The sequence below is a fragment of the Aristolochia californica genome, unplaced genomic scaffold (genome assembly GCF_029961685.1).
Source record: "Aristolochia californica isolate CCGP_79_NKW_82.1479 unplaced genomic scaffold, dmAriCali1.0.hap1 SCAF_4, whole genome shotgun sequence".
Taxonomy (NCBI): domain Eukaryota; kingdom Viridiplantae; phylum Streptophyta; class Magnoliopsida; order Piperales; family Aristolochiaceae; genus Aristolochia; species Aristolochia californica.
The window spans coordinates 4,343,315-4,367,135 of record NW_027182103.1 but is presented as its reverse complement, the minus strand read 5'-3'; the positions used below and the strand labels follow the sequence as shown (position 1 = coordinate 4,367,135).

The 23,821-nt window shown below is 36.2% G+C and overlaps 1 protein-coding gene across 7 annotated transcripts; it reads right to left on the bottom strand.

Annotated features, from left to right (window-relative positions):
• Window positions 1-3,752: 3,752 nt before the first annotated feature.
• LOC137962983 (mitochondrial import inner membrane translocase subunit TIM22-4) lies at window positions 3,753-22,964 on the bottom strand. Of its 7 annotated transcripts, XM_068810146.1 has the most exons (7): window positions 22,320-22,388; window positions 20,714-20,805; window positions 13,641-13,662; window positions 13,341-13,523; window positions 12,618-12,808; window positions 12,455-12,527; window positions 3,753-3,980 (listed from the first exon to the last, which is right to left on the bottom strand). In XM_068810146.1, the coding sequence occupies exons 3-7, from the start codon at window positions 13,648-13,650 to the stop codon at window positions 3,895-3,897; spliced, it is 543 nt and encodes a 180-aa protein (XP_068666247.1). In that variant the 5' UTR covers window positions 13,651-13,662; window positions 20,714-20,805; window positions 22,320-22,388; the 3' UTR covers window positions 3,753-3,894. The 7 variants fall into 7 exon arrangements, with proteins under 7 accessions (XP_068666247.1, XP_068666242.1, XP_068666245.1 ...); XM_068810141.1 differs by lacking the exons at window positions 13,641-13,662; window positions 22,320-22,388 and adding an exon at window positions 22,722-22,964; XM_068810144.1 differs by lacking the exons at window positions 13,641-13,662; window positions 20,714-20,805; window positions 22,320-22,388 and adding exons at window positions 18,083-18,234; window positions 22,722-22,961.
• Between the last annotated feature and the right edge of the window lie 857 nt (window positions 22,965-23,821).

Sequence of the window (23,821 nt, the reverse complement as noted above, 5' to 3'; positions counted from 1 at the left end):
CCAAGCACAGGAATGAGATTCTATCCTAAAGAATTGTAATTTGAATTTCTTCTTACCTCATATTCAACTTGAGGAGGATGTTAAAAGAAAAATATTTTTATAAATGATTTTAATTTTTTAAAATTTTTAATTAATTTATAAAATAAATTGGTAAATTAATAACAAATCAATCAAGAGAATGATTTATCTCGATTTCAATAAATCAAAAAAAAATCTCATGATTTGTTTGATTAAAGGAAATCACATAATCGATTGCATTAATCAAGAAAAAATGAATCTTTTTTTTAAGGAAACCATCAATTACCGAAAAACTCTCCTTCTCTCTTTCTGTAAAGCATCATAGGACGGAACCACGTAAAATTGTTTAGTACATTTTAATTTTCATATAGCCAAATTGTATTTTCACAAATTTTCTCTCATTTTCGGTACCGATGAAATATAAAAAAGATGGAATGATGTGGTATAATTACATGGTACTAATATGTTTCCCACTCATACAACCATTAAAGACAAGATGAAGTTTACTAGATTGATTGTCTGATTTTTTTTTTATGGTTGATCATATATGGGAATTTAAGGTTATAATTAAAGCAATGTTTGTCGGATCTTCTCTCTTAGATCCAAGAAACTGTTCTTGTCTCTTCTAATGCTTTATTGAATTCTATCTTGAGAGACTTTTCCAAAAGATTTGGTCTCTGCATGGAATTAAACGATAATGGCCAGATGCATTTACAGTCAAAAGCAACAAAGCTCCATACATGAAAGCTGACCAAATGAAATGAAGGAAAGGGATGGTTTGCACTGTTTGGAGTCTCCAAGGAGAGAGATTCAGAGCTGGAATGATTTTCAGAAACTAATGGCTCTGAGTTGGAAAACATGTCCAGACTTCACTGTAGTTTTGTCAACTTTAGAAAAGTTAAATAATTTCCCAGGCTATGACATGATCCTTCCCATGAAATTCCAATTTTTCTTTGATCACATACTTTGACTAGGATCCATTCAACTATTGGAATAGAATCACAAGATGTAATAATTAATGATAAAAAATAAGGTGTAAATATTTTTTAATTTTTGGTGTTTGAACAGACTTCATTCATTCATTCAAGAGTAGAAGTGTGCAAATAGGTGCAAATGCTCAAGCATAACATTCCCATAAGTTAACCATGGTGTGACAGTCAAGGTTGGACCCCTTTTTGCATGTTTGACAAGCAAGATCCCACCAGGATAAATCTAGATGTGGAGACTAATCGGTAAATTTAAGTCTAATTTGAAATTTTAACTTACCAAATTAGCAAATAAAGTGGTAAATATAATTAACTACCACTACATAGGTTTTTTTACGATCAATATTTCAGATTGCTACTCCACTCCTGAGCCCTTAAGATGATATGTTCGTGTTCAACAAAGTTATAGGTCAGGCTTATGTAAGTTGGATCGATCAAAACTTGTTCTTGACTTGGCTAACCCAAATCTACCCTAATTATCAAGCAGATAAATAAGGCAAACTTTTGTATAAGAATGAGTCAATCCATACATGAGTAAGATTAAGTATAAGAATATCATATTAATATAATAACCAAAAGCCTGATAAGTACTTTGTTGCCTAACTCAAATGAAGAAAACCTAGCTATGATAATAGTTTATTAATTCATACTAAGGAATGATTATAGCATAAGTTGAAGATGCATGATTAGTGATGGTTTATGCCATCATAGGAAGAAAAAGATGGGAGTATCATCTTCTCTTTGACCAAAATTTTCACTTAAAATATTTCTATGAAAAACTTTTTGTTGACTAGTTTTATTGCATTTATGGCTTCTCATTTTATTTTTCCATTATTTCCTATTGGACCAACTAGAAACTCATCTTTCTATCCACTTTAAATTAGTTCTTGTCAAACAAGAGAAATCAAGGTGATATTTTTTTAGTAGATCCCTTAAAACGACCACAAACACTAGAATTTTTTTCCTATGGTATCCAATTGGCATAAACACACACTCTTAGCATATGAATTGAGTTGAAGATCAATAGAGAAAATGACCACAAAAAATAGCTAACCTACAATCAGAACCTTGGTATAACTCCAATTGGGAACTATTGGCCCTAGTGGCTTCTCAAAAGGTGGGTGAATTGAGTTTTTATAATTAAAAATTAAATATGTATGAATTGAAGATAATACAAGTAATTAAAAAATAAGCACATGCCACAAATAACACCAAATGTTTTTACTATTGGTATTCACTACCAAAGAACTCGTTCTTGAGTAATTCTACTAATCTTAGTATTGACTAAGTGTTGACTCCCTTTCGTATTTTGATGATAACAAAACTTAATTGTTCTAATTCTTACAAATGTAACATTTCATATGTTTATACTTCAAGAGACACAAAACCAAGGTGTATGCAAAAGAACTGGCACAACCAACTCAAGACTACAAACTTCAAATATGTGTGAAGTCATCTTGAACAAACACCCATAAGAAAAGAAATGAAGAACTAGAAATTAGAGTCTTAAGTAGTTTAGAAATTTTCAAAACTCTATACATGTAAAGAGAACAACCTCAACTCTTTAAAATTGATTGAGGTACAACTTGAAGTTTTTGGAACCTTAGGTTATACATATTCCATACATACATATCCAGCTTTAAAACATGTTCCATACATTCATAACATGTTACATACATGCATATCCAACTTTAAAACATGTTATAACAAATTAAGAATAATTTTTCTTATGATTTAAACTTCAATTCAATAAACTTGCATTAGATTGATTGATCATTTACTACCAAGGATCACAAGGTAATTTAAAAAATTAAAATCTCACTATGGTGGTGCAAATTGGCATTGATCAAATATAATCATTTAGTGTAAATTAGCATTGATCATGACCAGATAAATGTTTCACATGTTTCACACCAAATAGATTTTCGCATTGGATCAACCCTCTCTATATCTCTATTTATCTCTATTTTTCTATCTATCTATCTATCACACACAAACAAAGACCTTCTAAAACAATATATTGTGATTAGTCTATTGAGTAGAATGACTCTACTTAAGGGATCCAAAAATAGCCTTTGTTTTAAAAGTTCCTTATTTCCATTTTTTGTTCTAGCAAATCTCAACCCCTAAAAGCTTTTTCCTAAATTTTTTATGCCCAAAATACGTTTTTGATCAAAAACCATTGTTAAGAAACTCTTTAAATAAATCTTTTTAAAGGTCTAATCTATATTTTTTTAATTTATAATTTGCTTGGAATTGCAACTTCCCTTCTCAAATATCATTTCTTTGGCTGGAAAGTACAGAAAAGATGAACAATTCTCATTTCCTCCGTCATATACAAGCTCTTTCAGAAACTTCACCATAAACCGAGTAGGAGGGCCACGAAACTTGCATTCGTAGAAAGAAGCCAGGAAACAAGTAGGCGACCCATTTGCTTGCATCTGCACTGCATTAAACTCCCACATTTATCAAAAAGGTTTAACTTCAACAAATTAATGGCTTTAACCAAGAGATATAACAGTTCCTGGCTTCTTGATTGAAATGGTCTTGGAAGCTCAAGTCCCAGAGATCAATATTGACAACACCCATTATTTTATAACGCTCATGCGTTTTTTTTTAGTAAATAACTAAAAAACTCTTGAGAAACTCTTCTCATAGTGGGGTGGCTCAAACCACAATTCCCAGAAAACGTACCTCGTGATGCTTCCCTGGAAGGTCTCGTAAATAAAAGCCTGAGTAAGTCAAAAATTACATTGCGAAAGGATCCCCCTTTTTCTACCTGAGACCTTTCACTAAAAATGGAACCAATTGTTGTTCAAAACAAAGAACATCTTGTAAATGGAGGGTACATACCACATCAAGAAATCATTCGCAACTGACTACCTATTTACTAATCATGCCTGTCCAAAAACTTCTCAATCACGACCGAAAACGCGGCAAAACCTGCACAACCAACACAGGCGGCCTTTGGTCCACCTGACATGCAAATTTCATCAGAGTAGGCATAGAACCAAGAAAGCCATCCCAAGTAACTCTCAAGAGACATGCACGTATGGAACTGAATCTTTCATAAGGCAACAGACGTCATACAAGGCAAGACCGTACAATTTTCTCGAAAATCTGTTGCTCATTGACTAAGAATCTGAATATCTCATATTTAGTAAACTGGGCTTGGAAAATCTAAGAAATGGAGCCACAAGTCAGTCCCGGTTGATTAGCAGTAGCAACAGTTATCTCATGAATCCATTGACATCCACCAAAATGCTGAGTAGCTTTTAGTTTTGTTAATGTGACTTTCAAACAAATTAAAGGCATAACAATCAAAAAGAAAGAATGAAATTTTTAAGGTTTGGATTCCAGTCAGCTATATTTGTAGCTACTATAACTTCATAAATTATATTTTCCTGTAGTAGCTCTCATATAGAGCACATTTTCCAATTTTAGAGTAGTGTCCACTAGTTGGTAAATTTCATTTAGTTGAACAGAATATATCAGTGATCTGTACTTATCAAATTTTCACTTCCACCTAAGCATTGACAAAAGATGTACGGACATTTTCTTTTATTGAGGCTACATCTAGTCTTGTTCTCATTTGGAATGTTTCAAATACCAAGCACAAAAGCTGATGTCTTGCTTTATGGTATGCTGGACTCTTTTAAGTTTCCTGGGTGAATTTAAATTAAACTATAATGAAAGGAAACAAAAGCAGACGCATGACCCCTACACCCTCTAACGTAGTTATGCCCATACATTTGACCAATAAAGATAGCACCACAAGAACATGAAAAACAACTAGAGATAATACACATCAAAATATAATTTGACCTCCATGTCAATGGGTGAAGTCACATGTTAGAGCATCACAATCAGTACCTATCTGTTCAGTCTCCATTGCTACAATATGGTTTTTCAGAATATGCATCTTCCCAATATAGATTACAAGAGTTATATGTCTCCTGCATTACTATTCACAAGAGAGGAAGTCTGATATAGAGAGAGAGAGAGAGAGAGACTTACAGCTCTAGGTAGCAGATGTGTCATGGGTGGGGGATGCTGGAACGGCACTCAAACACTATGCCCAAACTAGCACCTGAACCAACCTGTTCCACTTGTGAGCCTTGCTATGTATGTTGCCACCCAAACTTCAATAGTGGGAAAACCAAAATGGGGAGCTGAGAAGAGAGTGAAATTCACTCTATGATAGGTGTTATAAGCCTAGGGGAGTACACCTAATTTTATGGTGGACATGTCCACCCTAAGGTCGATCACATCCCACCCATCAATGTCTACTCATTCAACTAGTAACTACCACACTCCGACCAGGTAGAGACAGCAAATTTTGACCCAAACCCAACCCAAGTTATAAATTGGTCGGGTTTGGGTTTATTCACACGACTTGATTAACAAATGGGTTCGGGTATGGGTTCATTCCCATGACCTGATTAATAAATGGCCCACTTCAAAACACCATGACCTGACCGGTTCTGGTTTAATTGATCAAAAGAGAAAATTCGACGAAAATAGTTTGATTAAACATATTTAAACTAGACCAGACACTTTGTTCTTTAGTTTTTTCTACTTAAAACAACTAAGTTATGAAAAATATGTGGTTTAGGGAGAAGATAAAAGAGGAAAGTGATTTCTGGAAGAGGCACAGCTTTGCAGCCTTGGAATCTAAGCCAAAAAGGCCCGTCTAGTTTCTTTATAATCAGGGTTTAAGTGAAAATTTACAAAGGATAAAATGCCCCTCAATACTCAAAATTACATATATCCTAAAATACATGTCTAAAATTAAATGAAAATTTAACTAGAGATAAAATAAGACATTCTCTATCTAATAACCACACTATAAGAAAATGTAAAGTAGAAAAAATAGAAAATAACCAAAATACCCCTGGACTTGTATTTTAACACTCCTCAAGTTGGCGAGTAAATATCAAACAATCTCAGTTTGTCACTAATGGATACATGTTCACGTCTTTCCAAAAGCTAGGAAAATATTGTTAAAGAATAGTCCCACATGTGATCCTTTTCTAATCAATTATCTCTATCAGCTTAGGTTCGTATATATCTTTTTCTCTATTTGCAGTCCCTTTACCCATTTGTTTACTTTGTGTTTTCACCTTTATACTGAGTTTTTCATATTGCATACTATATATTGACGGAAAGATATTCGAGTCTATTTTCCAACGCAAAACGAATTTTGGCAATCGGAGTTTTCTACAAAGTGAAATCGGTATTTGAAGCAGCAAAGGTCAGATTGCAAGAGAGGTTCGAGTAGCAGCAGAAAGCTTCAACTTTCGAGCTAGCTTATGCCATAAAAAACAAGACTTTACAGGGAGAATTATATATTCAAAGAAAGATATGAAGGTCTATTTTCTTACTTATTCATCCAATTCTCAATATGAGTTTTCTAGATGGAGATATCGATCTTGGAAGAGTCCATGGTCGCAAACCAAAGAAGAAAGAGTACTTAGTTCGACCAGATTATATATTCCGAAATCTATCAGATTCTTTTTCTCAAAAGAAGTATATTTTATAAACAGAAATTATACCTAGATGAGAGGTATTGAAGTCTAGTTTCAGAAGGAGAAATTTTCATGTCCATCTGATCTATATTTAAGGAGATGTTCGCATTGGAGTCAGCAAGGGTCTTGATACAAAATAAAGAGAATAAAGAGATCATAAAATATTCAAGAATGAATATTTTTATGTCAAATTTAATATCAAATTAAAAATATTTGAGTCTAGTTTCTTAATCAACAAACCGTTTGTGATTTTGAGCTATATTTTTGGAGACATTGATATCAGAAGTATTAAAGTTTCCTTATTCAAGGATGGACTCGTAGCGGATTATTTTGTGTCCTTATTAAAGACTTTCATTATTTGGGCATTAGCCCATATCCACTATTACTATTATGTCTCTTTGATTGAGACATTATTATGGAATTACTCTTATCTTCTTTTGATTCCCATTATCATGTTATTGTTATTTGGCAAACTTACTCCTACCGTTCTTTATTTGACTCTCACTTACCCCTTTGGCCAAACCCTTTTAAAGCATTGCTTTGGTTGGTCCCTTTTATTTATATGGGTGTTTTAAGTCTATTGAGACTTTTTATTGGTACTCGTGAGTCTTTTATCGTCGTCTTGTGAATGACAGACATTACCCACTTTAGCGATTACTATCACTATATTTGTTCAAAATCCTTTGAGTTTAGTTTCGACTTATGTTTTATTACCCATTTCTACCTTTGAGAGTCAATGCCCAATGTTGGGACACCGTGATGGAGGAGCTTATTACTACATCTATGTTATTTGGTTCAAGCTGGGATGCCATTACCTCCCAGCTTGAGGGGAGTGTTGAAGAGAAGATATGGAAGGCTCTTACAGAACTCTCACAGTTAGAATTCTCACAGAACCAGAATTAATATGGTGGAGTTTTACAGGAGTCTCGCAAAGGAAGGTCACACAAAAGAGTCATAGTTTAAAGGTGTTTTAGTTATGTTAGTCTTCTATTTCTGTTGAGTTATATAATTATGCTAGGACTTATCTTTAAGCGTTAGAGTTTGAGTGTACTTGGGACTAGGATAGTTTAATTGTAATTGGACTCTACTACTTTCTTCTATTATAAATAGGGGTTCATATACTCAAATTACATCAAGTCAATGAAGTTTTTCTCTTTTCCATAAATTTAATATGGTATCAGAGCAGGTACTCATATGTGAACCTACACCTAAACTATCCACTTGTAGAGCCACAAAAGAGGGGATGCACCTAAACTATCCACTTGTAGAGCCACAAAAGAAGGCTTACACCTAAAACTATCCACTTGTAGAGCCACAAAAGAGGGCCTACACCTAAATTATCCACTTGTAGAACCATAAAAGAGTGCCTACACCTAAATTATCCACTTGTAGATCCACAAAAGAGGGCCTAAACATAAGGGGGAGTGCTAAGGAATAGTCCCACATGGATTAGTGAATACAAAGATCTTGAGTTTATTAGTTGGGAAAGAAGTTTCCTAAGTTGGCTAGTCATTTTGGGATGAGCTTTGGACCCAACTTAACAAATATATCTCCCAATTGGTCTACAGACTTTACATAAGGAGTTACCACCTTCTCCTACATAACTGCATCTCTAATGCATAACTGCATCTCTAATGAAGTGGCAGTCAACCTCAATATGTTTCATTCTCTCATGGAATACAACGTTGCTGACAATAAAAATGGTTGCCTGGTTATCACAATTCATAACCATAAGGTCAGGTAACTTAAAACCAAACTCAAGAAGCACAAACTTAATCCACATAAATTCACTAAATGTATGAGTCATAGCTCGATACTCGGCCTCTGCACTGAACCTAGCCACAACTGTCTGTTTCTTACTTTTCCAGCTTACGAAGTTGCCTCCAACAAAACAACGGTAGTCTGACATAGAACGTCTATCCATCTTACACCCAATATAATCGCATCAGAATACCCAAGTACATCAATACAAAAGATCCTTTCCAAGTGCACCCTTCAAATACATCAAAATTCTCCGAGCAGCTTCTAAATAGTCTTTTTGAAGATTTTCCATGAACCGGCTCACAACTCCCACAACAAATGAGATATCAAGTGTGGTAATTGCAGCATAGATCAATTTACCTACAAACCGTAGGTATTGAGTTTTATCTTTGAGTGTAGGACCCTGGGTGTCATGTAGATTATGATTAACTTTGAGGGGGGTTGGGTTTAGCACCTAATAAACCATACTCTTGTAACATATCCAATATATATTTTCTCTAAGAAAGAACAATACATCGTTTGCTACGAGCGACTTCAATGCCAAGGAAGTACTTGAGAGAGCCCAAATCCTTTGTCTGAAAAATGTGTGGCCAGATATTGTTTAATTTCTATAATACCATCAAGATCATCACCAGATAACACAATGTCATCTACATAGACAACCAAAACCACCATACCAATCTTCCTTTTAAGTAGGAACATAAAATGGTCACAATGGCTCCTATAGAACCCAAATTGTAGAACCACATTACTAAACTTTCAAACCAGGCCTGTGAACTATGTTTAAGTCTATAAATAGCCTTCTGCAGCTTACACACATTTCCTGTCTCTCCCTGAGCAACATACCCAGAAGGTTGTTCCATATACACTTCCTCTTGTAGATCACCATATAGAAAGGCATTCTTCACATCGAGTTGAAAGAGAGGCCAACCCATATTAACAACCACAGATATTAAGATATGTACCGAAGTAAATCGAGTCATGGGACAGAATGTCTCAAAGACATCAACTCCAAAAGTTCGTGTATACCCCTTCACTACAAGCTGAGCTTTATACCGTTCAATAGATCCATGCGCATTATATTTGTAAATGGACTCTCCATCATAGGTCTACCAATTATATTGCTGATTCTCTTGCTAAGGAGGGTGGCTCCCGATGTTCTTGTTGCTTTACCTTGCAGCTTTTCTCAAAAAAAAAAAAAAAAAGAAAAAAAATCCACAAGGAACCTGGTATTCTGCAATTTCTACTATCATTGTCTTGAGAATCTTGTCTGTTGGTTGGAGCAATTTCTAAACTTCCTTTTCCCCAGCAGAGGTATTTGCCCTTCCCTCCCCTTCCTTAGAAAAGGTATTCCGACTGGAGGTAGGAACTGATTGAACTCGAAGAAGAAAGAACAAGAAAGACAAAAACGGAATTCTAGCATAATATAAGAAGAAAGAACAAGAAACAGCAATTCACGGGAGAATGACCAGATTCTTGTGAATAACTTATTCTGTCAACCTGAAGTCTAAGTTAACCATGACATACTACCCAACGCCTGGCGACCTTACAGAAAAGCAAGAAGATAACTTTCTCCATCCAATGACAGCAACACTTGGCCTTTTTTCAAGCTAATGATGTGCTTCATCAAAGTGTTCAAGGAACTTCTGGAATAATTACAGTTCCAGCACAGTGAAAGTGGATTTCATAGATGTGAAGGGTTATACTTAGTGAGACTCTGAGACTGCTATGCTAGGAGTGGAGGCCTCAAAAAGTAAAAAGCATGCAGAAGATGCAGCAGTCAAGGCAACATCATTGCCACTTGTTGAAAGGTCAATATAGAAGGCCAGAAACATGAAGTATAGGACTAGCCATCACATGCTGCTAACAATTAAAAGAAAAACAGGCAAAGAAAAGGCCAGTCAGGAAGGGCTCTTGTTGCCCGAAAAGCAAAATCGCATGCTTCTTGCAGCAACGCAGAACTTGATTGACAAGATGCAGACAAAGCTGATTAGAAACAGGAGTTTATTGCATCAACGAAAAGCACTGGAGGAGTTTAATCAGAGCATTGATGAATGGACCTGTCAGATCAGGTAAAAAACAGGGGATGAGAATCCTGCTTTTGCTTCAGAAGACTTCTTTTTTTTTTTGAAAGACATAATAAACGGGATTTTTTGGTTAATAGGTAAGAACACAAAAAGACAGAATCCAGAGACTAGACCAGCACAACTTAGCTAATAAAGAGATCCATCATGATTTGAGAAACAATAACAAGAGACCAGATGCTGTATGGGCCCTTACTGTCAAAAGGGTCCTACCAGAGACATCATCGGGAGGTGGACTACTAGAAGTCAAAGTTGAGAATTAAGATTGCCACAGAACAGGAGAAAAAACATCTTCTTTAGATCGCAAAAGAGAAGAAGTTTAGAAAACAACTTATCTTTCTTCTTTTTCCTTCCCTTCTTCTTTTCCATCTTTTTATCTTTCTGCATCTCGGAACCGTTGGCACTCTGATACCATGTCAAAACTAAAAAACGGAGTGGAAGAGGAGAGAGAACGTGGAAGAAGAAAGACATTGCTGGACAGAGAATATTTCATGTTAAATTGTGAGGAGGAGATAATCTAAATACTGATAAAAATGATAATAATGTCCCCGCTCCCCTTACACTCTAGGAAATAAGAATCTATAAGATAATACTTTAAATAAAAACCTAAGTAATAGAAGCTTACGTCTTCCAAGAGAAAGAAACAGATGAAAGGACTTCCCAAGGATCATCAAAATCTGTTGGGGCTCTTATAGAGAACATTTTCCAGACCATGCTTATATGGGCTGACACTTTTAAGGGCTTACCTCCTCCACTCTCAATGATACAGCTACATTGGAAGCTGCTAGCCACTTTCTCTGATGCTCATATTCCATGGATCCCCTCTCTGGGTTTGTTAGAAATCAAGAAGGGAATTTCCTTTCAGTATTCTCAGGTTCTATTGGAATTGGCGATTCAGGGAATTTATGACTTCAAGGCCCTATTGCAAGGAATGAATCTGTATAGTAAGATTCTCAGCTCCAGTCATAATTGAAGGTGATTTTGCAAGTGTAGTCAGCAGGATGAAGGAGTCTTCTCCTCCTCCAAGGAGGTATCTGACGAAATCAAGCATATCTGAACATCTTTTGGTGCATTGGCTGCATATGTTGCAAGCTGCTAATAACATTTCAGATGCATTGGCAAAGGAAGAGATGTCCCGCACATCCTTGGTGGTTGGATGCTCCTTCCCATTATATCTTGCGGATTTACTTTCCTTTTTTCTATTTTCTAATGCAATAAAAGTCGAACACTATTTAAAAACATAAAAAGAAGGGACTTACCCATATCTGGTGTTCTAACTATTATCTGCTATCTCTCAAGCACATACAATCATATCTCAATGTTTCTTGGAGGCCGTGTACAAGTGTTGGTATGCTTGTCACCATTGGAGAATAGGTGTTGGCCCATGGTCATTGGCAGCAACCTAATGGGCACCACACGAGCCTCCCGCTGACCCAAAGACAAGACGCACTAAAGACTTGAGACGGAAAGAGATCTGGAATTCCTATTCCAATGCATGATAATGGAATTTGAACTCCAGATCAAAAAGAAAAGAAAATTCCACTTAACTAGAACAATTCCAAAGTATCTACAATTAATATTACTATCTTGTAGGAATGAAATCTCAAAATCCGAATTCCAACATGTTAAACCACATTATTTGTGTAGAAACAACCATGGCATAAAGGGAGAGATCCTGTGGACCATTTCTTCCATAGGCAATGAAAGTATAAAAAAATCTTTAGGCCTAACAGCAATGTGTTTGATTATGATCAACCAATGAAACTACAATACCAAGTAATATGAATAGGTAGGAGTTTTTTTTTTTTTTAATGATGCTGAATATAGGTAGGAGTTTACAAATGCATTGCAAGAATAATTGATTTAAGTTAGCATTCTCCAACTCAAGCGAAAATGTGAAAAGATGAGAGCTCTAATATATTTTTAACAAAGTAAGAAATATCATTAAAGCAAGTTCCTGTCGAAGGTCATCAGCTATGGTTGCAAAGAACAAGTGGATTAGTATCTAGACTCAAGGTCATGTTGTGTTTTCCTGGCAAGTAGTAGTCACTTTCCAAGATGAAAACATCAAATATACCTTTGGCAGATATTGCACCTCCAGTTACACATCCAGCAACAACAGTATTAGTGGTGTCATGTTTTGCTCGAGCCTAAAATCAAAGAGTAAAATTGTTATAATTAATCAATCCAATCTAAAAGAAAGTCCATCTATTTATGAAATTCTGCTCCGTATCAGTTACCTTCTCTACAACACATTCAGCCGCTGAAAAAATAAAACCCATCAAAGCGAAGGTCTTACTAGAACTCCAGCTTCTTCTTATCATCTGCTTTGCTGTATAAGCAAATTGCTGCTTTGCACTCATTTCCTGTTGCATTAGAGGATTATCCAAAGCCCCAAGAAACATACCCATGAACAAACCGAGTCCACCCCCTACAAATTTCAGAGACAAAATTAGAAGCTAACCACAAAATACACATTTGTTAGAATTTTTCCAAACATTGACCAAGCGAAAAAAAAAAAAAAAAAAAAAACTGCTACAAAATGAAATGAGATATCTTAGAAAAATTTATGTCCGAGGGCTATCAAAATTAGTATAAAAAAGGGCTATCACATTACTCAGTTCAGACACTCCACCAGAGAATATCACTAAAATTTGAAAATGACTTAAGTATTTTGTTTTTGGCGAATAATAATATCACAAGATTTCTGAAATTGCCTGACCTTCTGAGACAGTCCTGTAAAATCTACAATTAAGAAGTTGAGAAAAAGAAAAGGTTAAAGAGTATCCTCGGAAAATATGAATACAATTACAACCAATACTTTCACAGAAAGGCCAATCACAGTTTAAACTGCAAAAAACCTCAATAAAACTAACCAGAATGAATGTCACTGAGCTAAACGTACAGTCCTACAAAAACCAAAATGCAAAGAAAAAACTAAATGTTCAAGATTTGAGGATTACCCATTATGCCGCTGACAACACTTCGTACTGCACAGTTATTCCATATATCTTGGCCCCGAATTTCCTCGACTGTCGGAAGCTTTAATGGTTCTACGCGAGGCTTCTCTGTCACAATCAAGCTTGAGGAAGCCTCTCCATCTTCTCTCTTTGATGGGTCCATCTTCATATAGATCAGCGAATGAACTGAGGATTCATGGGTATGTTAAGCGTTAGACCTCAAGAAAAATTTAGGAAACAAAGTGCGGGAAATGCATAAGACAACGAAACGAAACTTTAATGGAAGGAGGTGAAGGTGGCTACCATGAAGCATTGAAGTTGTTTCCTTGTGATGCACAGGAAGAAAAAAAGAAAAAAAATTAATGAATAAAAAAGAGAAAAATTAATTTTATTGATATTGTAAGAAACCCCAAGAGATACGAACAAAAACCAAAAAAATAAAGTTTATTTTAATCATCTCTAAATTAAAATTACAATTGCTTTACACTATGAAAACAAAATAACATGTAAAACATAAACTTCTTTCATTAGATAATTCATATAAGTTAAAATTTGCTAATGATTTAAAAATGGTTTGAAACAATGTTATTAAACCCGACCCAGTCACTAACTCAGTGAGTGACCAGGTCTGGTCCAACCGGGTTTAACTGCCAGTTGAACCGGAATAATGTCACAATTAAGATATTATTTTTTAAAATAAAAATAAAAAAATACTTCAAAATTCTAAAAAGTAAAGAATTAAGCACTACACATAACCTAAATATTATCAGTTAGACAAAAAAATGCTACTGACTCTAATGAAAATCTTGGCGCGAACCAATTAGCACTGTGGTACATCAAAGCTACCCTATCAACTTCAAAGAGTACACTGATGGTCTGGTGGTTAGCGACTGAGGTGCAATTTGGAGGGTCATCTCTGGCACCGGTGTTCCATAATTCTGTACATTTTAGCAACCATTTTTCCTCTCTTATAAGTTCTGACCAGTGAGACATTATAATCTCTGCATCCTTCTTTCCAACACATCATAGAAAACATATGAATGATCCAATGGAATCAGGTGGAGTCAAGTACCCTTCCTCAATTGACAACCACATACAGAAAGCAGAGAATGAATAGCTTGTGAAATGTAAGGATCAAAAATATCAACCTGGTCCTTTTGGATTATAACTTATGGGAAAAATGGTCGCCCGCTGTCACCTACCTCTAAAGCTTATGGGACTTCCCTTTGCCTTTAAAAACAATGTTGAAACACTTTTTTAGCAGCCAAATGCAAAGATTTCTACAAAGAACTAATGAGAAAGCTATGGAAAACATGCCAAGCAAAATCACATACAGAATCAGATCGGTTGATCATTGACTGTCAACCATCACCGTTCGAGCCGTAACCAAGCAACCGGACCAAAAAATCTCCACCAATTTCATCTTCGGCAACTTAGGGTTCTATCTGACGGAACAAGAAAGAGAAGGGGTAAAATGGAAAGTTATTTGGTCCCGATGGTTAAGGGTGGCATTGATTTGAGCCAAACTCATACCTATGTAGGTTTGAGCTTGGCTTGACCTTGAAGACCTCAAGCTCGAGCCTTAAATTAAACTCGAGCTCAAGAATTTTAAATGAGTTGAAGCTCGAGCACGACCTACATTTAAAATTGTACCTACTTTTAAATAATGCGTATATAATTAAATCTTCACAAACTATATTCAAGCACTTGGATCATACACCCTTTATATATATATGATTTGGAGAGAAAATAAAAGAAGAAAAAGAGTTTGGAAGAGGGGCAGCTATCCTGCCTTGGAATCTGAGCCAGAAAGGCCCATCCAGCTTCTTTATAATCAAGGTTTAAGTGAAATTTTACAAAAGGACAAAAATACCACTCAATACTCAAAATTACATATCTCCTAAAATACATGTCTAAATTGAATGAAATTTTAACTAGAGATAAAATAAGACATTCTCTATCTAATAGCCATACTATAAGAGAAAAATGAAATGTGGAAAATACGGGAAATGACCAAAATACCCCTGGACTTGTATTTTAACACTCCCACTCAAACTTGAGAGTAGATATAAAAAAATCCCAGCTTATCACTAATGGATACATGTTCATGTTTTCCTAAAGGCTTGGTAAATATATCTCCCAACTGGTCTGAAGACTTTACAAAAGGAATTACCACCTTCCCCTACATAACTGCATCTCTAATGAAGTGACAATCAACCTCTATATGTTTCATTCTCTCATGGAATACAGGGTTGCTGGCAATAAAAATGGTTACCTGGTTATCACAATTCATAACCATAGGGTCAGGTAACTTAAAACCAAACTCAAAAAGCACAGACTTAATCCACATAAACTCCCTAATTGCATTGAGTCATTGCTCGATACTCAGCCTCTACACTGGACCTAGTCACAACTATTTGTTTCTTACTTTTCTAGCTTACTAGGTTGCCTCCAAGAAACCAACAATAACCTGACGTAGAACTTCTATCCATCTTACACCCAGCATAATCGACATCAAAATACCCAAGTACATCGACTTTCCCATTCTGAGTATATAGAAGACCCTTTCCAGATGCACCCTTCAAGTACTTCAAAATCCCCTGAGCAGCTTCTAAATGGACTTTCTGAGGATTTTCCATGAACCAACTCACAACTTCCACAACAAATGGGATATCCGGCCTGATAACTGTAGCACAAATTAATTTACCTACTAATCGTTGGTATTGAGTTTTATCCTTGAGTGTAGGACCTTAAGTGTCATATAGATTATGATTAACTTCCATGCGGGTAACTATGGGTTCAGAACTTAATAAAACATACTCCTGTAAAATGTCCAATATATATTTTCTTTGAGAAAGAGCAATACCTCTCATGCTACGAGCAACTTCAATGCCAAGGAAGTACTTGAGAGAGCTCAAATCCTTTGTACAAAAATATGTAGCCAGATATTGTTTAACTTCTGCAATACCATCAAGATCATCACCTGATAACACAATGTCATCTACATAGATAACCAAAACCACCATCTCAGTCTTCCTTTTAAGAAGAAACATAGAATGATCACAATGGCTCCTATAATACCCAAACTACAGTACCACATCACTAAACATTTCAAACCAGGCCCGTGGATTTTGTTTAATTCCATAAATAGCCTTCTGCAACTTACACACATTTCCTATATCCCCATGAAAAACATACTAGGAGGTTGCTCCATATACACTTCCTCATGTAGATCACCATATATAGAAAGACATTCTTCACATAGAACTGAAAGAGAGGCCAAACCTTATTAACAGCCACAGATATTAAGATACGTACCGAAGTAAGTCAAGCCTTAGGAGAGAATGTCTCAAAGACATCAACTCCAAAAGTCAGCTTATACCCCTTCTCTACCAGCCAAACTTGGTACCGTTCAATAAAGCCATCAGCATTATATTTGATAGTATAAACCCAACGACACCCCCACAATAGTTGATCTTGCAAGTGGATCACATAGATGTCATGTTCCCCGAGACACCAAAGCATTCATCTCATCATCCATTACTTGTTTCCATTCTAGAGAGCACAAGGTTTCCTACACTAAACGAGGTATATAGGAAGTAGACAATGACATAGCAAAGGACTTGAAGGATGGGGACAAAAAATCAAGAGACACATATTTGGATATCAAATGAGAATTACATGACCATTTTCCTTTTCATATACTAATAGGCAAGTCCAAATCATAGACAACAGGATCTACTAGCAATGAAGAAGTTAGTGGATCATGAGAAGAGATCTTTGTAGAGGTAACTGGTTGAGGCATTATAGGAGCATGAGAGTGACGTATATAAAAGCAAAGAGGCAATGAAGAACTATATGAAGCTGGTCCATCCAAAACTGCAACAGGAACAGGACTGTCAGAAAGAGATTCAAGTTATACAAAAAGCTCAATAGATGATGAAAACATTGGAGTATGATCAAAAAAGGTCACATCGACTGACACATGTCTTCCGTTGAATAATATTTGTACTCTTTTTGTCAACGAGAATACCCAAAAAAAACACATTTGACAAATCAAGGTGACAACTTATCAACTGAAGTTCCAAACATATGAACAAAACAAGTACATCCAAAAATACGAAGAGCCACATCAAACAATTTACAATTGGGCTTTCAAACCTGAACAGGAACTTGACATCTCAAAACAGATGAGGGCATATGATTAACCAAGAAGCAAGAAGGTAAAACTACATCTCCCCAAAAAGATTTAGGAACATTTAGATGCAGTAATAGAGTCCTTATAACCTCAAGGAGATGTCTATTTTTTACGTTTAGCCACCCAATTTTGTTGTGGTGTACAAGGACAAGACTTTTGATGGGCAATACCCTGAGAAGCACAAAATACTGTGAATTTATGGCTAAGATATTCCAAACCGTTGTCAGTACGAAGCACATAAACACATGCACCAAAATGATTGTTTATTTCATTGAAAAAATTGAGGAATACATCACATACTTCAGACTTCTCCCGTAGAAGACACCCAAATGACTCTAATGAAATCATCAATGAACGACACAAAATACTTAAACCAAATGGACTAGGAACCCGACATGGACCCCATACATCAAAGTGGACTAATTCAAACGACTAGGTGCTTTGACTAGAACTAATTGGGAAATTGGAGTGACGATGTTTTCCTAGCTGACAGGATTTGCAATTAAATGAAATATTGGCTAGCAAAGAAAGGAAAGAGTGACGCAACTTAGCTAGTGAGGGATGTCCCAAACACAAATGTCACAAGTAAGAAGAATTTGCAGTAGTGAGAGCTATAACTCAAGAAACGGATACATCATCCAACATGTAGAGTCATCCCTTCTCATGTCTTGAACCAATCGTCCTCTTTGTCTGCAAGTCCTGGAAAACACAAGTAGGAAAAAAGGTTATTGAACAATTTAAGGATTTAATTATATGACTCACTGACAAGAGATTAACTGGAAACATTGGTACAAATAAAACAGAATCTAAGGATATTTGTGGAGTAATGTGAATTGAACCCTCCCCTTGAATTGGAGAGGTAGATCCATCAACTAAAGTAACTCGACGATATGAATGAGATGGAATAATAGACTGAAATAGGGAGAGCATACCAGACATGTATGTAGAAGCTCTTTAATCAATGATCCAAGAAGGAGAATGAGACACATTCAGTGCATTCGTGCCTATACTAGCCATCATGACACTCATTGAGAAATAAGGAAGAGTCTCGATAATCTGAGAAGCAGTAGATGAAGCAATCAATTGACCAAATTGTTGTAATAACTGCTAAATTTCCCCATAGGATCCAATGTGTGTGGAAGTGTCCTTATCTGTGACTATAGAGTTGGCCCAGGAAGGCTTACCAAATTTTTTCCAGCATTTCTCAGAAATATGATTAGTCCTAGCACAATTAACACATTTCAAATCTCCCCGATCATTTCGGCCATGGCCATTGGTAGAGTAAGAGCGACCACTACCTCTATTATTACCACCAGGTTTACCAGTAGAAGACTAAAGGTTAAGAGCAGTTGCTTCTAAGAGAGTTCCACCTAACTCATTCTTATTTACAACTGTACCTTCAGCTCAAAGAACTCTGTTAAAGGCTTGCTCAAGGGTGGTCATCCTCATTGACCAACAACTTGCTCTAATAACATCATACTCAGCCCCCAAACCATCCAAAAACTGGGCTACTTGAATCTGATTTTCTTTCTTACGAATGTCTTCAACATTTGTAGTAAAAGGATGGAATGTACTAATCTCCTATAATACTCCCCTTATCTGAGTAAAATAATCTATCACTGATCTACCTCCACGTTTTATATTAAAGAACTTCATATATAACTCATAGATCCTTGACAAATTACTTTCTTGAGACAAAATGAAAGCTAAGGTAGTCCAAATTGTCTTTGCAGTACTGTAACTCAAAATCTGGTCACTAAATCTAGATTCCATATTGTTGACCAATCAGGTCATTATTAAATTATCTTCTACCACCCAATCTTCAGTAACAGGCACCGGGGGATCATCAGTTACATATTTTGCCATTTTTCTGGCCCTCAAATACATCAAAAATGATCTGAACTGGTTTATATAATTTGATTCATTCAACCGAATCATAGTTATCTGAATAGACTGAGAGAATTTCACATTTGAGCTCTTAGCAGTTCTCTGGACAGCAACTCGTGTGCTAGAATCAGCCATTAAATATCACCAAACACCACAAGTCAGCACTAGAGCATGAATTAACCAAAGGGAAACACTTTCCCCAAATTTCTATGCTTGCGCAGTCAAGTGGGCCACACACCAAATTCAATTAGGGCAATTCAGTACCCAATTCACTCAATTTCGAACCAATAGTGATTAATTTTGGCAATTGAGACCATAAATCAATTAAAGAGTGACCTAATTGCAAGAAACCAGGATAATGCAAGCTATATGGATGATGATGCAAGCATTGGGTTGATGACACGGGCAAATTTGAGAAATTTCCTCAAATTGGGATCATCAAACACCTCTAAATCCTAACAATCAATCAAATAGAAGCAGTAATCATTAGCCAATAGGCTAAGATAAGTAGAAAAAGGGAAAAATTGGAATTTTTACCCTACCAATCTCGAAATCTAGGAAAAACCTTCAAGGAGATTGCTGACAATGGAGAGAAAATCAACAAAATCGAAGGAAACCTGCCCAAGACTTGTGTTACTGCTCTAATACCATGAAAAATATGTGATTTGGGGAGAAAATAGAAGAAGAAAAAGAGTTATGGAAGAAGGCAGCCTTGTTGCTTGGGAATCCGAGCCAGAAAAGCCCATCCAACTTCTTTATAATCAGGATTTAAGTGAAAATTTACAAAAGGACAAAATGCCCCTCAATACTCAAAATTACACATCTCCTAAAATACATGTCTAAATTGAATGAAAATTTCACTAGAGTTAAATAAGATATTCTCTATCTAATAGCCATACTATACGGGAAATGACCAAAATACCCCTAGACTTGTATGTTAACAATATACATACACACACAAAAATATATAAGACCTGACAATTAGACTATGAAACTATTATATTTACGTGAAGAGACTTCAACAAGCTCTTTCCCTCATTGTTTCACAATACACCTAAGAATACAACAGCCTAAATATAATTAACATATAACAGAAACTCCCACCATCAGGTCCATCACTAATCTGCTACACAATTTATTTCCTCTCTCAACTTTCCTAGAGTACTAAAAGAACATTTGTAAACAAAAATCGAACCTGCCAATGAAAATTAAATAGATACAGCTTCTTCTTGAAAACTTAGTTGAAGTCGAAGCTAAAGAGAACTTGTGTTAAGTAACAATTGACCCTTACATTCAAAATAGAAGGCTCCAGTAATGAACATGTAACGGGCTGATCATTATTAAATGGCTCCACTGGGTGTTCAGCTGGCTTAAACTCCAAAGCTAGTTCAACCCCATAGTTAGCAGCAGTAGCAGCAGAATATTTCAAAAGCTAATATATCATCTTGCAAAGAATGAGAATGAAAAACATTCCAAGCTTTCGGTGGCACAAAAAGGCAAGCCTGAAGGAAACACTTTCTCTAATTGAGTGTGTAACAAATAAGATCAAAATACAAAACACCAATTAACAAACCAAACAATCTTTTCAAGAGTTCAAGAGCCACAAAATACAAATGGAAACCTAGTCAATTAGTTTAATATGAAAAAGATAGATTACAAGGCTACAAATCAGTTTAAGAAGGCCAGAACCCAATTACCAACATGAAATGAGAATTTAAATTTTGATGTCAACAGCCATAATGATTATACCAGACAACTGATTGAATGCAAGAAAAAGTTAGGGAAAACAAATAAAAGATCTGGTCAAAGATAAAAACACGCAAAAAAAAGAATAAAAATTACAAGGATCAAACCATAGAAATTCAGAAACTTTTAGATCACACAAAATCAGAACTTTAGTCAGCAATGCAGCTGCAGACGGTTGACAGACAATTTTACTGCAAAGCTCATATAATGATAAACAGAGACACTGGCTTTAAATTGACAGATAAGCAGACACTGCAGAAATATTTATGCTTGCTAATTTTGAAATCGACAGCCATCAAAAGAAAGAAAAGAAAACTGAAAGGTAAGAGATCTTTCATTCTACTTAAAGAAGAAACAAAAGATATAAAACACAACACTACACTGAAAGGCAAACAGAAATAGAAAAACCACGCAAATAGAACCTCTACAGTATCCAAAAACACACATTTATCAAACAAAGCTCTACTAAAAATAGAAGAAGGAATAAAATAAGGTCTGAAATGTTATCAAACAGGTAGCTGGATGAAACGGGAAAAGGAGAACTTTTCGTAAAAAAAAACTCCAAACATACAAAACCAGTAAGGTAAGATCTAGTCGAAAAGCAAAGATGACACCAAGGTTATTTCAGTCAGGAAACCCATATATTTAAGAACGAAGTTATCCCATACATTTAATTGAAAACAGATAAAAGTACCCAGAGGTGTGGAATCATCCGAAAACAGACATAATGAGTTTAAGAATGAAGACGCCAAACAGGGAAAATGTTATAAATAAAAACAAACGGTAAAAAATAATGCAAATGTAAAACGATCAGGAATTAATGCAAATGTAATGTGATCATGAACGAAACCAATATCTTCAAGCAGGAAAATTAAGATGAAGACATCAAATTGCGAAAACTCAATAACCAAAAGAACAAACTTTTTTAGAATAGAAACCAAGCTAAAACAAGCTTGCCAACTTTATGTTGAATTCATCTAAAAACAAAAACAAAAAAAGAAAATAATTTTTTTCTTACAATTGCACTCTGCAATCTTTGATGGCCGCTTCTGGCCCCAGAAAATCTCGAAAAAAGACAACATATTTTCTGCAGAAAAAGAAAGTACAGATATTCTCTGCACAAAACAACAACATCCTTTGGGAAAAATTACCTTTTCCTTCAACGAATAAATAAACGCATTCTGGGTTTTGAACCGGGGAGGAAGATAGGGTCGCTTGTCTTGATGGGTTTTGCAGCGATTCTCAAAATTTTGATTCCATATACGAGGGAGAAGAAAAGACCGAGAATATGAAAAAGACAGTGAAGAGAATCCACGAAACACCAACCGTAATGGAGAAAACACCGACTGACGGACAGGCTACTCTTATTTTATTATACTTTTTATCTTCTTTTCTTATCCTTCTTCCTCGGAAACTTGACGCAAACAGTCAATCGAACAGCGACGTCAGGGTTCAATGCAGTAAAAAAACGCTGAACGAAGTGCATCGAAGATTTGGACCCGAATTTCAACCTAGACATGGAGAAATAGGGCAGACCAACTAGATTAGCTTACCTGTTATTGCTAGACCGCTCCGTCGGCTACAACAATTGGCTGACCGGTCAAGGGGCTGAGGAAGAAGATCACAGAAGTAGGCCGGACTGCAGAGAAAGGAGTCCTAGCCTCTCTCAGAACAACGCAGATTGCAGATAAACGAGTCTCAGAGTCTGAATTCAAATAAAATATATACACTCAAACGGTGGGAAATTAGGAGTCGCAAGCACACAGTGGTCTCCCGCCGTCCAGGGGAGCTACGCTGAGCCGAGCATAAGCTTTTCACGAATCGGTTCAAGGCCACCACTACCGATGGTCCCCAATTTATTTGGGTGGGCATGGGTCAGTCAAAATCCGAGCCACGACCCCCATATGTTGTGGTGGCTTTGAACCAAGCCGCTCACGAATATACCCGAATCTCGAGCAGAGTTCGAGATCCGGATAGGCTCATTTAAATTAACAAGCCAATCTCGACCGAATCAAAGTTCGTCTCGAAAACTCGCAAGTCAGTTCGTTAATTTAACGAGTGGCGCGGGATTTGGGGGAGTCGAGACCGGAGCACCAAGCGGAGCGGGAGCAGGAGCGAGGGGGGGAAATTCTTCCTCCCCTCGTCACCACCGAGCCGCTGTTGTGGCCGCCTCTGTCGTCGTCGACAGCTGCCTCATCGACAACTTTATGCCTTTCCATCGCCACCGATTCTGTGGCCATTGCTCGATTTCTTCCCACTCATCTGCCTTCACCTTTGTTTCCGTCGTCGTCGCCGCTTCTGTCACAACCGTTATCCCCGACGAAATTTTCCCTCAGCGTTGTTCCTCGCCACGGCAGAAAGCCAACGTCGTTCCTCGTCTCTGCAGAAAACTAGAACTGCAGAATACCTAAGTTAAGGGGAGACATATCCCCCCCCCCTGTGAAGATGATTTCTCACGTGCGAAATCATAAAAGGAAAAAAAAATTTAACTCTCCTTCTCGTGGCTCTTGAATAAATTAAAAATACATTTTAGTATAAATAAGTTTCTATGGACTATTAATGTCTCATGTTTTTTGTAAACATTTTTCTAATTGAAAATTCTTATTAAAAATTATATAATTTTCTCATTAAAATTTTCCTGCTAAGATGGGCT

What these genes read in the sequence shown, in the direction of transcription:
- LOC137962983 (XM_068810141.1), bottom strand. Translation starts at nt 20,744, where the DNA reads ATGTTCATTACTGGAGCCTTCTATTTTGAAT. An exon ending in CTGAATGTGTTGTAGAGAAG is followed by an intron (nt 12,528 to 12,617) that starts GTAACTGATACG and finishes CTTTGATTTTAG; the next exon opens with GCTCGAGCAAAACATGACAC. An exon ending in AGGTGCAATATCTGCCAAAG is followed by an intron (nt 3,981 to 12,454) that starts GTATATTTGATG and finishes TTTGCATGTCAG; the next exon opens with GTGGACCAAAGGCCGCCTGT.